Source organism: Populus trichocarpa, chromosome 1 (assembly GCF_000002775.5).
Source record: "Populus trichocarpa isolate Nisqually-1 chromosome 1, P.trichocarpa_v4.1, whole genome shotgun sequence".
Lineage (NCBI taxonomy): Eukaryota > Viridiplantae > Streptophyta > Magnoliopsida > Malpighiales > Salicaceae > Populus > Populus trichocarpa.
This window is the reverse complement of record NC_037285.2, coordinates 6,395,522-6,408,430: the sequence shown is the minus strand read 5'-3', so window position 1 is coordinate 6,408,430 and position 12,909 is coordinate 6,395,522. Positions and strand designations below refer to the sequence as shown.

At 35.1% G+C, this 12,909-nt stretch overlaps 3 protein-coding genes across 3 annotated transcripts; all 3 read left to right on the top strand.

Moving 5' to 3' along the window:
* Window positions 1–692: 692 nt before the first annotated feature.
* LOC7491494 (flavanone 3-dioxygenase 3) lies at window positions 693–3,334 on the top strand. The gene is made up of 3 exons (XM_002299376.3): window positions 693–1,429; window positions 1,614–1,861; window positions 2,314–3,334. The coding sequence occupies exons 1-3, from the start codon at window positions 1,196–1,198 to the stop codon at window positions 2,888–2,890; spliced, it is 1,059 nt and encodes a 352-aa protein (XP_002299412.1). The 5' UTR covers window positions 693–1,195; the 3' UTR covers window positions 2,891–3,334.
* A 105-nt stretch (window positions 3,335–3,439) lies between these two features.
* LOC7491493 (uncharacterized) lies at window positions 3,440–4,420 on the top strand. Its single transcript, XM_002299375.4, has 2 exons — window positions 3,440–3,826; window positions 4,009–4,420. Exons 1-2 carry the CDS (start codon window positions 3,550–3,552, stop codon window positions 4,209–4,211), a joined length of 480 nt encoding a protein of 159 aa, XP_002299411.3. The 5' UTR covers window positions 3,440–3,549; the 3' UTR covers window positions 4,212–4,420.
* Window positions 4,421–8,535: 4,115 nt separating this feature from the next.
* LOC7477801 (GTP-binding protein YPTM2) lies at window positions 8,536–12,909 on the top strand. The gene is made up of 8 exons (XM_002299374.4): window positions 8,536–8,736; window positions 8,941–9,013; window positions 9,135–9,182; window positions 9,268–9,315; window positions 11,892–11,963; window positions 12,050–12,205; window positions 12,309–12,412; window positions 12,580–12,909. Exons 1-8 carry the CDS (start codon window positions 8,723–8,725, stop codon window positions 12,674–12,676), a joined length of 612 nt encoding a protein of 203 aa, XP_002299410.3. The 5' UTR covers window positions 8,536–8,722; the 3' UTR covers window positions 12,677–12,909.

Genomic DNA, 12,909 nt, shown 5'->3' with positions numbered 1-12,909 from the left:
TTTACTGATTTCCATGTCCACTAGCAAATCAAATAACACATTGGAATGATTGCTTGAAGAACAGGAGATGGGAGCTGATTAGGATTTGCACTTTGGATTATTTTAGGGATGGCGTCTACGCACCAAACCGTTGGACCAACGTTATAAAGCCAAAAGAAATTACATGAAAGTTGAGGGCGGCAGCTTTTCAACACATCCGAATGGTTTAGATGCACGTTCTTGCATGCGAATATGCACAGTACTGTAAGCATACCAGTCTAAGCCTTATTTTCAAGAATATGGAGGAAATAATCAAAACGAAATATATAAATCCGTCTGAAGACAACATGCACTGGGTCAATTCTGGACATCGGTCATATACACACATGCTGATGGAATTTTCCAGTCTCTAGGAAGAGTGCACGAATTGTTCACTGAATACGATTAATGCTTTTTAACTACTATAATCTTTTTCATGATCATGATGTGGGAAAAAATGGATGGTGTCTTTCAAAATTTGTTGGCTCAAAACAAACTTTTCCTGGGTATCCAGATAAATAATAAAATCTTATGGCTATACTCAATTTCTGGTTATAATATTCATGACGCAGCCATAGAGATAGGGCCTGGCTGCTTGCAAGAAAGATATATTAAACAGGCTTTGCATGTGTGTGATTGAATCAAGCTGGTCATAATTAGGATGCTCTATCCTCATCTGAAAAACAACGGGCCTCAATACCAGCAGTTTTGAGGAGGCGACAATGCAAGTGGGCTTGTGGCTTAACACATGTTCAACAGAGAGACCCCCTTTAGCCTAGTTGGTTTTAAAGGTGCGTTGCATGGCAAGTTCAATTCAATCAACTGGCTACATAAATCCACAACTTCCCATGACTTTCCTGCAAAAAGTTCGTTTTTGTTTTCTAGCTTTTATCAATTGCTGGATGGGATAGAGAGAACAGATGATTTTTTCCAGTTTTGACATAATGTCTACATCAGAATAGCAGGAAAACGTTGCAGCTTTTACTCTTGAAACTGGTCTGCGTTTCCAAAGTGCTAACAAACTTACTTTTGACACTCAAAACTCTCCTTTATAAACCCCACTCTTAGATACTCTACCAAAAACCGTCAAATTTTTATTTTACCTGCTTATCCTTCTACTCATATTTTGGTACTATTTTGAGCCTTTTTTGAGACATTTTTTGGTTGAGGTTTTGAGATGGAAAAAAAGGATAGCTCAAGTTCATTTACAATTGGCAACAGTGCACAAGAGAGAAGCTGGTCATACGTGCCAGATTGTTATGTAATTCCATCTTCAAATCGTCCGAGTTTGACTCCAGAGACTGCCAATGTGCCTGTTATTGATTTTTCTAGGTTGAGGCAGGATGCTACACAAAGGGCTAATGCCATTAAAGAAATTGGAAATGCTTGTCACCAAGTGGGATTCTTTCAAGTAAGTATCGCAATATTTTACACAAGCTTTTTCAAGTTATATATAATGGCTGTTCAACATGTACAGGTAATGGGATATCGATCTCTATTGCTTGGACTAGCGTAACAAGCGTACAGCATAAATTTATGGAACTCGACAGCATTCATTTTTTATTTTATTTTCTGCTTATATATTGATCACACAGATTGTCAATCATGGAATTTGCCAATCAATATTGGATGGAGCACTTTCTGTGGCGTCGGATTTTTTCAAATTACCTACCGAAGAGAAGGTGAAGTTCATGTCTAATGATGTAAAGAAGCCAGTAAGGTATGGGACGAGCCTCAAAGATGGAGATGACAAGTTCCAGTTTTGGAGGGTTTTCCTCAAGCATTATGCACATCCTTTATCTGACTGGATTCATCTATGGCCAAAAAATCCACCTCATTACAGGTAGTTATTTTTATCTTCACTTGTTTTTTTCTTCTCATTCTTAAGGCCATAAAGGCAGAACTTGATATTTAATATGCTTCAAACTTGATATTACATGTAGTTATTTATCTACTTCAAATTAATTTTTTTTTATGTTTTCAAAATATATTGATATCAACAATAATTTTTAAAAAATATTATTTTAATATATTTTTAAATAAAAACAACTGCCGTACACTTGCATTCACTCCATCCCTGCATACCACTGAACTAAATACATGGTTCAATCCCAAGTTGGCATTTTAATTTACTATATGCCAATTATATTAATTGTCTCAGCAAAACAATGCAAATGGAAAGCAGCTTATAATTGATGAATCTCATTAATTCGGGGTCAAATTGCATAAATCTCTGCTTGTCTTTTCTTAACAAATTCCTAGATTTTCTCATATATAGGAATTTTTGTACTTCAGGGAAAACATGGGAAAATATTGCAAAGAAGTTAGGAAACTAGCCTTGGAGGTAATGGGAGCCATCAATGAGAGCCTTGGGCTGGGTCCAGGTTACTTGAGCAACCAGATGGAGGATGGAATGCAAGTCATGGCAGTTAATTGCTACCCTCCATGCCCAAACCCTGAACTCGCACTAGGATTGCCACCGCATTCGGACTACACTTGCTTAAGCATTGTCCTCCAGAACTCGGCTGGCCTTGAAGTAATAGATAAAAGAGAAGGCAAGTGGAAGCTAATCCCGGAAGTTCATGGTGCTCTTCAGGTCCACATAGGGGACCATCTTGAGGTACTAAGCAATGGCTTGTACAAAAGTGTTGTGCATAGGGCCATACTGAATTCTGAAAGGACTAGAATCTCAATCGCTAGCCTACATAGTATGGGTATGGATGAGAAAATGGGGACTGCAGAGGAGCTTGTGGATGATCAACACCCTAAGAACTATAAAGAGAGCAGCTTCAGAGATTTCCTGGATTTTCTATGCAAGAATGACATCGCAGAAGGAAAGAACTTCATCGATAAACTAAAGATCAAGGCCTAGATGCAACTTCTGTCTCTACAGTGTGTTCTTTTTTTCACCAATCCAGGGTTGAAACAAAGTAGCAAATGAAATAGCTATTTTACTTGGCTTGTTGTCAGGATTATGTATTAATTAGTTCTTGGTGATCATAGTTTATTTTAGCAGGTTGGTTCTTTTGGTTTAGAGTCAACCGTGCTGGTTTGGTCTTCTGCTCTTTTTCCATGTTTCTCTGTTATTACCCACCCAGGTCTAGTGGGTTTATAGAGTTGGGGCTTTGGCCTTCTCTACTCTTAATTTTCATTAGATGATAGATTAAGATGGGATGTAATTATGACAAGTTTGGATAGTTTTCTTAAAAATAAATGATGAGATAATTTGATAATTTTCTCAAAAAAGAAGTCCGTCCTTGAACACATTTCCTTGTATTTAATGACTAGGTTGTAATAATAGCTAACAAAGACTAATTCACCTTAACAAACCCTCTTACATAGAAAAAGAGGACAGCCAAAAAAACAGATTCTCCCAAATCCAAGCCGTTTTCCTTGAATTCATTAACGAAGAACCATCATAAAAAATACACTTCCATTTTTGTCCATATATATATATATACCCTTTCTCCTTCTTCTTCATTCCGTTTTTTTTTTTTTCTTGTCATTGTTCTTGCCAAACAAACACAAAAAATGCATAGATCAGCAAGCTGGAACCGGGTTGCCGACGACGATTACTTCAAGCACAGGATGGCTGATCAGTACTATATGCACTCGTCGCCCAATGAGGGAACTCAAGGGATGAGAATGTCATCGTCCATAGAATTGAATCAGCTGCCAGCCTATGATCCAATGGTGGAATTGGCTATGAAGGAGAAGTCACGTGCGAAGTTTGCAGAAAATGCTGTCCATATTATTCCGTTCGTGCTGCTTCTTTGTGGCCTTGTTTTATGGTTCTTTTCCAATCCAGGTAATAATAGGGTTTAGAGCATGACAGACATGATCCAAATGACTGTATATTAAATTATATGGCCAATGAGTTTATAGTTTGATTGACATCAGTTCCTTCTTATTGATATCATTGGATGAATCTTGCTAGCTCGTAGAATTCGTCCCTCGTGGATTTTTAATTCCTTTTTACATTTTTGGCAGACGTGAATGTGGGAGTTAGAAATATGGATTCCATAGCTGCAAGGATTGAAGGATTGACAATTGAAGGAGACATTGATACTGATAGTGACGGTACGCAAACAGGGTTTCTACCACTCGATCAGGGAGATTCGGGCATGCCAAAACAAACAAAACATCACAAAAGTCTCAGAAAAATGATCAAAACTGATCTTCATTTTCTTTAGCAGTGCAATTCTTAGAATATATAGGATGTTGTTTTATTTCTTGAACTTCCTTCCATCTCGAGTTTTTATTTATTTTTCAATGTTTGTTATGACACTAAATTGATGAACTCGGTGCGCATGCATAATAATGTTCTGATGAAAAATTATTTTCGATGTATGCAAACATTTTTATATTGAGATTACCTAGCAAGCTAGCTACTTGTTTTGAAGATTTTGATATTCTAGACATGGAAATAATTCCTGCTGGTTTTTTTTTTCTTTTTAATTAATTTGCATTTGGGAATTAACATGATCATCGAGGGCCTTCGCAAGTATGCAAATCTTGTGATGTTCATTAAAGTTTTGTGCTTTCTTTATTGAGAATGAAAGAAGATGCCCGGTTCTAAATGCTATTGCAATGTATCCGCATGCTCCTACATTTTGTGCAGTTGAATAGATTCCTCCAAATTTGGAGTTCATTTCACCAAATTTGTTAAATCTAAAAATTGTGATCAGTCCACCAAAATTGGGATCTCCGAATTCCCTCCACCGTTTGATCGGTGCCCGATGGTAGAAGGAATTCGGAATCCCAATTTCAATGGATGCATCATTGTCTTAAACCTAATATTAATAACTCTATCTTCATTATTATTTGGTTTTACTGTTAAAAATATCCTAAGATCAAATGTTCTATGCCAAGAGTACAACCCATACATTTTGTGACTAAACTGGATAAAAAATAATTTCTAACGTAAAAAAAATATATGCGTACTTTTAACCTCTTTTTTTTTAAACCAAGAAAAATTTATTTTGTGAATTGAAAAATTAACACCTGTGTTTGATTAATATAATCGATAACTAAAGATAAATATTGTCAATACACCATTGTTTCACCTTTTTTTTAATATATATTTAGATAATGATGTTTTTAATCGGTTAATTTGAATTTTTTTTTTCAATTCAATTTTTTCAGTTAATTTATTTTTTGATTTTTTCATTTTAATAAGTTGTTTGGTTTTTTTATCACCCCTGCCAATAACGACTTTTTTAGTTATGAAATGCGGTCAACCATAATTTTCTTTTTTTTCTTCTTTATTTGGTAACTTTCTCTATTTTCTCTTAAACTCAAAAACTAAAAAGTAAACAAAATTAAGTTTTGTATAAAAAATTATTTCAAAATTAAAGGACCAAAACCGATGCCAATACAAAATGTAAGGAGTAAAGATAACTTTTCCACATGAGATTGAGATAGATCACCCTAGTTTTTTTTCTCTGTTTGGTTCTTAGTCTTTTAATTATGTCGTGATGCTATAAATTAAAAAAAAAACACCTATTTAAATTGACCTACAATCAAGCTCTAAAACCTTATTGAAACCTTTACATCTCAAGAAAATGCAAAAAACTAGAAATTGTCAATTTAAAAAATACAGAAACATAAAATAAAAGGAAAAAATAAAGAAAAATATTTGGTTTAAAATGAAAAAAAAATAACTATTGTAGTCCATGATGATTTGTGAGAGACGTTATAGTGCACATGCACTATTTAAAAAACCCAAACCGTTTAGTTTTTCTTAATAAATAAAAAAAAAAGGCTTTTTCAAACTTGATTTGCCTTTTTCAGCAAGAAAAAGAGTAAAAAATAGTTTAATGAAACTTCTCTCATCAAATAAAACTCACTGATACTAAAAACAACTCTTTTCATTGTCGAAACGTGGTTAACTAATAATTTTTTCTCTGCTTTCTTGTTTTTCGGTGTCTTTTTCTCTCTTTCTCAATCCACAAACTAAAACGTAAATAAAATAAATTTTTATATCAAAAACTAAAAGGACCTAAAGCAAAGCCACAATAAAATATGGGGACTAAGTTAGCTTTTCCAAATGAATTTGAGATAGGCCACCCTAGTTTTTTCTTATTTCTTAGTGTATTCCTTATTTTTTAACCGTAACATAATGCTTCAAATTAAAACAATAAATAATTAAATTCACTAGCATTTAATCTCTAAAGTTTTATCAAAACCTTCACATCTTAAGAAAATGTAAAGGATAAAAACCGTCAAAAGAAAACACAATACTAGAATAAAATAAAATAAAGTTTGATGAAAAAATAAAATAAAAATCATTATTATAATCCACGACAATAATGTGTAACCGTCGCTAAAATGTAAGTGTACGGTTCAAAAACCCCAAAACTTTTAGTTTTTCTTAACTTAATTTGGACATTTTTCAAGAAAAGCCAAATCAATTTTGCGCTTGTAATTGGGCTCAAGTCAGTTACTGTTAAAAGCTGATTATGTACGATAGGCCTTGCTTGTAATTGTACCAAGGTAAAAAACAAGATGTCCATAGTTGGGTTGGGTCAAGGTACAATCTGATTCGACAAATAAAATATGTTTTCAGTTTTGACGGTAGTTTTAAAATCCGGTCCAGTCCGGCGGGTTGACTCGTGACCCGGCCGATCTGGGCCTGGAACCGGGCCGGGTTGAAGAAAAAACAGGAAAAGAAAAATCCCGGTGTGACCTGGCGACCCAGTAAGACCCGGTCAAAAACTCGGTTGCAACCCGTTGACTTTTGTTTTGATGACGTCATTTTGATTTTTTTTAAGAATTGACCCGGACGATCCGGTGACCCGGTCAAAACCCGATACCCGGGTCTTGGACCGAGCCGGCCATTGAACCGGGTCTACAAACTATGGTTTTGACACTATAGTTTATTTTAATAGAGTTTGGACACAATATTATGAGCTGAAAATTGAATTCAATTTTGTTCGGACATACTTTTGTTTCAAAATAAATAAAAAATAAATAAAATTGAAGGCAAAAAAATTATGACTATAGATGTTCCTGGTTTTGCACTCTGCCACCATGAAGCTGAGCCAAAAATCATTGAAAGCCATGACTCGGAGACTCATGTAAAGCTCAAAATTTGTCTAAAGTTTCTTCCTTTTGGCTAGGGCTGAGCATTTTCGGTTCGGTCCGGTTTTGAACCAAAATAAATAACCAAACCGAATTTTTTTTTTTAGTTTTTGAACCGAACCGAACCGAAAACCAGTTAAACCGATTAATTTCGGTTCGGTTCGGTTTGGTTTTTTTCCCTTCCAAACCGGTTCAAACCGAAATTATGATGCTCAAGCTAATTTCAGATTCAATCCACTCCTTCTCGAGGGAATGTTACAAGGCCTACGAATTGCAAACAAATAGAAAGCATTAAAGCAATTCCCAGCATCATGCATGCACCCAAATCTCATCATATTGAGGTCACCAAAGATTAGATCGAGTCCATGATTACTGGATTCAACCAGAAGCATTTTCAAAAGCAATTATAAAACTGTCAAGCACCACAAAACCACAATATTTGGGCCAAGAACATGCAGATCCGAGAGATGAGAAACAGAGATAAAGAGCATGGAAGAGAATAAAACATATTTAACTCAAATCAGTTGAGAGATGAGAGACAAAGAACAGGGAGAGGGGGCGGCTGAAGGAGATGGAGCTTAAGCAAAGGAGCATGGAGCAGGAGTTTAACAACTAATGAGTAACAATCGTGGAGCTGAGCATGAAGAAAAATAAGAGAGGAGAGATGAGGGGGAGATGTAGAGAGCAAAGGAAGGGAGGGAGAGAGATGAAGAGACAGAGAGCAAAGGAAGGGAGGGAGGGGGGGCGGCGGCTGAATGTAGGTTTAGGGTTATAAAACTTTCTATTTATACTTGTTTTATTTTTAAGTGGTGGCTTGGTTGAACTGGTTCGGTTCAATCGGTTTCAGACTTTGAAAACCGAAACCGAACCGAACCGGATTTTTTTTGTGATTTTTTAATCGGTTAATTTGGTTTTTTTTTTCGGTTCGGTTTTCTCGGTTATTTTTTTTCCGGTTTTCTCAGTTTTTCGGTTTTTTTGCTCACCCCTACTTTTGGCATCCCCTTGAGCTGCATTCAAGATGTTTAAAACAATTCTACTTTGCCAACATGAAGCTGAGCCAAAAATCATAGGAAGCCATGGCTCGAGACTCTTAAAATTTATCTAAGGTTTCTTCCTTTTAACGTCCCCTCAAGCAGCTGCATTCAAGATGTTGAAGGTAATGCCACTATGTGAGTTAAAAATTATTTTTAATATAGTATATTAAAATAATCTAAAAATATTAAAAAATATTAATTTAAAATATAAAAAAAAATTTAATTTTTTTTAAATACTTTTAAAATATAAAAACAAACAGTACGTAATCACACACAAGTGTTCTTAATGTCTGTTGGGCTTTGTAAGTTTCGGGTTGTTCCCTTTTTAGTATTGAAGTTGAACGGTCCATATATTAGCAATCAGTCTGCCACTCGGGCTGGTCCTATGTTATATTAACTATTTAAAGCCCCCAAGCTGACGGTCCCATATATATTTATTTATATACATACATAAACAAAACTTCTTGGTTTTCCATTTTTATCGTCGCTCATAACTGTCTTTCTCTTAGTTTTTACCTTTGCCTGTCAGATTTCAGATTCGTTACTCTCCAGACCGGTTCAATTCCCGGTCGAATTTACTAACAGCCATGACACCTGAATAGTAAGTTACAAAGATCTCGACTTTTTTTTGTAACTTTTCGTATAAAGAATTGGATTTTGTTGGGATATGTGAAAATATTTTAGGGGGTTAATTGGATCTGTAGTAATAAGGGTGATTCATTGGTTCTGGTTTGTGGGTTTTGTGTGTGCTTCAGTTTTATGATATGGGTTGTAATTAAATTGAATAATTTTGTTTTGGTGGCAGTGATTATTTGTTTAAGCTTTTGCTAATTGGGGATTCTGGTGTTGGCAAATCATGTCTGCTTTTGAGATTTGCTGTAAGATTAAATTTTTTTGGCCTCTTGTCTTCTCTTTTTGCTGATTGCAGTCATTGCAAGCTCATTAGATTGTGAAGGTTTGATGCGTTGAACTTGCTTTTTTTTAATCTTTTCAATGCAGGATGATTCCTATCTGGAAAGTTACATCAGCACAATTGGAGTTGACTTCGTAAGCATCTAGAGAGTTATTGACTTGCGCAAATGTTGGTTTGATTTGAGAATGCGACTGATAAATTTGATTTTCTGTTCTGCAGAAAATTCGCACTGTGGAGCAAGATGGAAAAACCATTAAACTTCAAATTGTAAGATGCTCTTTTCATATTCTGAGATATTGTTTGTTTAGTATTCAGGGGAAACTTATTACCGTTAACACCTCAAGTTTTAATAGGGTAGCTCCCAATAACATCATTTTGAGAATTGTTCGAGACTTATTTTATGTTTGTCTCCTGTTTCTATTATACTAACTTTTTTGTGTCTTCAACTCCTCGTGCGTCTGGTATAATGAATAGTATTGCGATCCTCTGATTTTCAAATTTTAGTTGTATTTGTGACTTGATTGCTTTGATCTACTACCCGATATCATGTGGGTATTAAAACCCTTTAAAAAAATTTATGGCAAACCAAACACCCTTTGACCCATTTTTTTTTTATACGACCCGATGGGGTTGATCCGAAATTTTTTATTCAACCATAAACCGAACAAAAAATTCTGGTTTGATCTGAAAACAACCCAAAAACAAAACTAAAGCCAAAAAATAGATTAAACACCCAAAAAAACACAAACTAAAAAAATTCTTGAACAAAATAGATCAAACACACAAAAAAGATGGAACACCAAGAACATCGAACATGAACCCTACAACATGGGTTCCAAAAAGACCAGAATTGGTCAAAATAAAGGCACATACATGTTGGAAATTATGCAAGGACCAATAATCTTGTATCCATTTTCTTCGATTATCACTAAAACATCATGATTTTTTTCAAAATGGGTTTCGGTTCAAAATCGAAACCCTAGGATTAAAACCTATAAAAAAAACATGTTATTGATGCAAATAAACACTAAATTATCTCCTAATTATGCATAATGAAGGTGTTTGTGCAAAGAAATGGACCAAACATGGTCCGAATCTAGGGGTCAAGGCAATGTTCTTTCAAAAAACATGAAGAACATACCCAGAAAACCCAGAAAATCTCTAGCAAGGGCAGCCACTGTCAAGCCCAGAAATTTTAATAGATATCAAAAACAAACTTAAACAGAAACTTTAATGTATCAAAAATATCAAAATAACTTCATTAAATAAATATCACAGCAACAAAGAGGTGAATGTAACATCATTTGTTAAACATTCTAAACCTCTTTTCTATACTTGTAAACATTAATATAAAACAAAACAAATAAAAAAACACCTGAAGTAGGCCACAAAGGCTTGCTTTTGGATCAGATGATATACCTAGAATAGCTATTCTCTCTCTTTTCTTTTATTTGGAAAGTTTTGCCTCTCACAAACTTGCTAAGATTAAGAAACTTGAGAAAATTTTGTGTTAGCCTCTCAAACCTTCACACTTAGCTTCCTTGTCAATATTTTTTTTCTTTTTCCTCTCTTTACGTTTTTCCGCCCTTTTTCTTGATCTTGAAAGGGGTATTTATAGGTTTTTTCTAGGGTTTTAGGAGGTCTTGAATCCATTTCTGACCTCTTGGTGTTAAGAGAAGTGTTGTAAACCCTTTGATAAGAGCCCATCAAGGAGCCTTTGTGTGTGAACATGCGAAAACCAAATCGGTTTTTGCATGATAGTTGCACTGTTGGTGTTGGCTGAGTTGCCCACTTTCGAGGCCATGTTGGAGCAATTCTGATGTTATCATTGCCTAAGACCACCTGAAATTGATAGAAGGGGTGCACCGTGCACACCTTTCATTTAGATCCAACCTCGCTCATTTTAGATGTCTGTAACTCTACATTCATGCGTTTGAAGTTTCCAACTCGATCGGCCAAAATTAGCAAAACAAAGGTGCAAGGTGACAAACGATGTGCCATTCATCTTCTCTTCATTAAGTCTGAACGATACGTCGTTACAAATTTCAATTGAGTTTCTATTCTTCCAATTGCTTTGAATTGTATCCGTAATTGCTTCCAGACTTTTAATTTTATGCAATTTCACCTTTGCCAAAATCAATTGGCAACCCCAAAGTTGATCGCTATTTTCATTTTAGTTCTTGGTTCTGAATTTGTGTATTCTGATCCTCAATTGACCAACAAACTTTCAATTTATTCAATTTGACCCTTGATATAATCAATTTCAGCCCTTACATTCACGCGTCTTTTTCAGTTTGATCTTTAATTTTGGATTTCTTCAATCATGTCCCTAATTGCTCATCAAACTTCAATATTTATGTAATTAAGGTCCTAATTTGACTAAAATAACTCTTAAAAATTGCAATTCAACCCCCAGACTCTAATTTCTTCTAATTAATGCTTAAATTGACTTCAAAAAATCAATTTTTCATGCTATTAATCCCTCAATAAATTCAATTAGACCTTGAAAGATTCCAATTGAGTCCTTAAACATTCAATTTTGAATTTCCTTTCTCAAATTGAGTTTTTCTTTGCCAATAGAGCCTTAATCCCTTGAAAATACACTGTCAAATTTCCTAATCTTTTATTAGTCTCAATTAGTTTTTGGCAATTTCCTGGGTGTTCTAGTATATTCTTCTCATTGATATATTTTTTATTTTCTTCCAACATTTTTTCAATTGTTTTTGTTTTTTTGTTTTTTTCTGATTTTTTGTTTATGTGGGTGGCCAAAAATGGATAACAACAATGTTCATGTCAAATTTTCTTCTGTTTGCTGGTTATGTCTGCCTTGTGTCCTTTTCCAGTGGGACACTGCAGGGCAAGAGCGGTTCAGGACAATCACTAGCAGCTACTACCGTGGGGCACATGGCATTATAGTGAGTTTGGCATACATTTTATATTTTTGGCATTTTACCTCTTGTATCCCTAAATTTGTTTTTGTTAATGCTGCATCATGTCGCAGATAGTTTATGACGTGACAGACCAAGAGAGTTTCAACAATGTTAAGCAATGGTTAAATGAAATTGATCGATATGCAAGTGAAAATGTTAATAAGCTTCTGGTTGGGAACAAGTCTGACCTCACTGCCAACAAAGTTGTTTCATATGAAACAGCTAAGGTAAAACTGATCTCCCTTGCTATCATCTATCGCCATAGTTGCTTCTGAACTACTGATTACTAAAGTATGCTTGTTTTCCTACTGTTTATCTGGCTTTCAAAAGGCATTTGCAGATGAAATTGGTATTCCCTTCATGGAAACAAGTGCAAAAAATGCCATCAATGTGGAGCAAGCCTTTATGGCCATGGCTGCTGACATCAAGAACAGGTACCTTTTTAAATGAATTGGTGATATATATATATATATTTGTGAAATACTAGAACATAGATTTAAAGTGAGCAGATGCACGGAGAAAAAGTTGTTGTTGAGCGGTAAAGAAACAAGTACGTTTCTTTGCAAGTTTCCTTTCCTCATAATTTCCTCTACTTCCACAGGATGGCAAGTCAACCTGCAGCGAACAATGCGAGGCCACCCACCGTGCAGATACGTGGACAGCCTGTTAACCAGAACACTGGCTGCTGCTCTTCCTAGTTTGCATGGTTTCTCAGTTGTCCTTGAACAGCAGGCTACCCCCGTTTTAAACTATTCAAAAATGTGCTTTCTCAGTTGTTCCATAAGAAATTCAACAAAGTTCCTTATTGTTACCAGTATTGATTCTATTTGTTAAATGGCTTGTACAAAAGATGTGTGGCATGCAGGTACTAAATGTTACTGTTATATTCTTTCTTCCACGGACTTCCCCAAGTTTTTGAAGCACAAACAAA

Excerpts from the sequence above, each read along its gene's own strand:
- LOC7491494 (XM_002299376.3), top strand. The coding sequence starts at position 1,196 with ATGGAAAAAAAGGATAGCTCAAGTTCATTTACAATTGGCAACAGTGCA. Across the intron at positions 1,430-1,613 it reads ACCAAGTGGGATTCTTTCAA|ATTGTCAATCATGGAATTTG; the intron begins GTAAGTATCGCA and ends TTGATCACACAG. Across the intron at positions 1,862-2,313 it reads AAAAATCCACCTCATTACAG|GGAAAACATGGGAAAATATT; the intron begins GTAGTTATTTTT and ends TTTGTACTTCAG.
- LOC7477801 (XM_002299374.4), top strand. Across the intron at positions 11,964-12,049 it reads GTGGGGCACATGGCATTATA|ATAGTTTATGACGTGACAGA; the intron begins GTGAGTTTGGCA and ends ATCATGTCGCAG. Across the intron at positions 12,413-12,579 it reads GCTGCTGACATCAAGAACAG|GATGGCAAGTCAACCTGCAG; the intron begins GTACCTTTTTAA and ends CTACTTCCACAG.
- LOC7491493 (XM_002299375.4), top strand. The coding sequence starts at position 3,550 with ATGCATAGATCAGCAAGCTGGAACCGGGTTGCCGACGACGATTACTTC. Across the intron at positions 3,827-4,008 it reads ATGGTTCTTTTCCAATCCAG|ACGTGAATGTGGGAGTTAGA; the intron begins GTAATAATAGGG and ends CATTTTTGGCAG.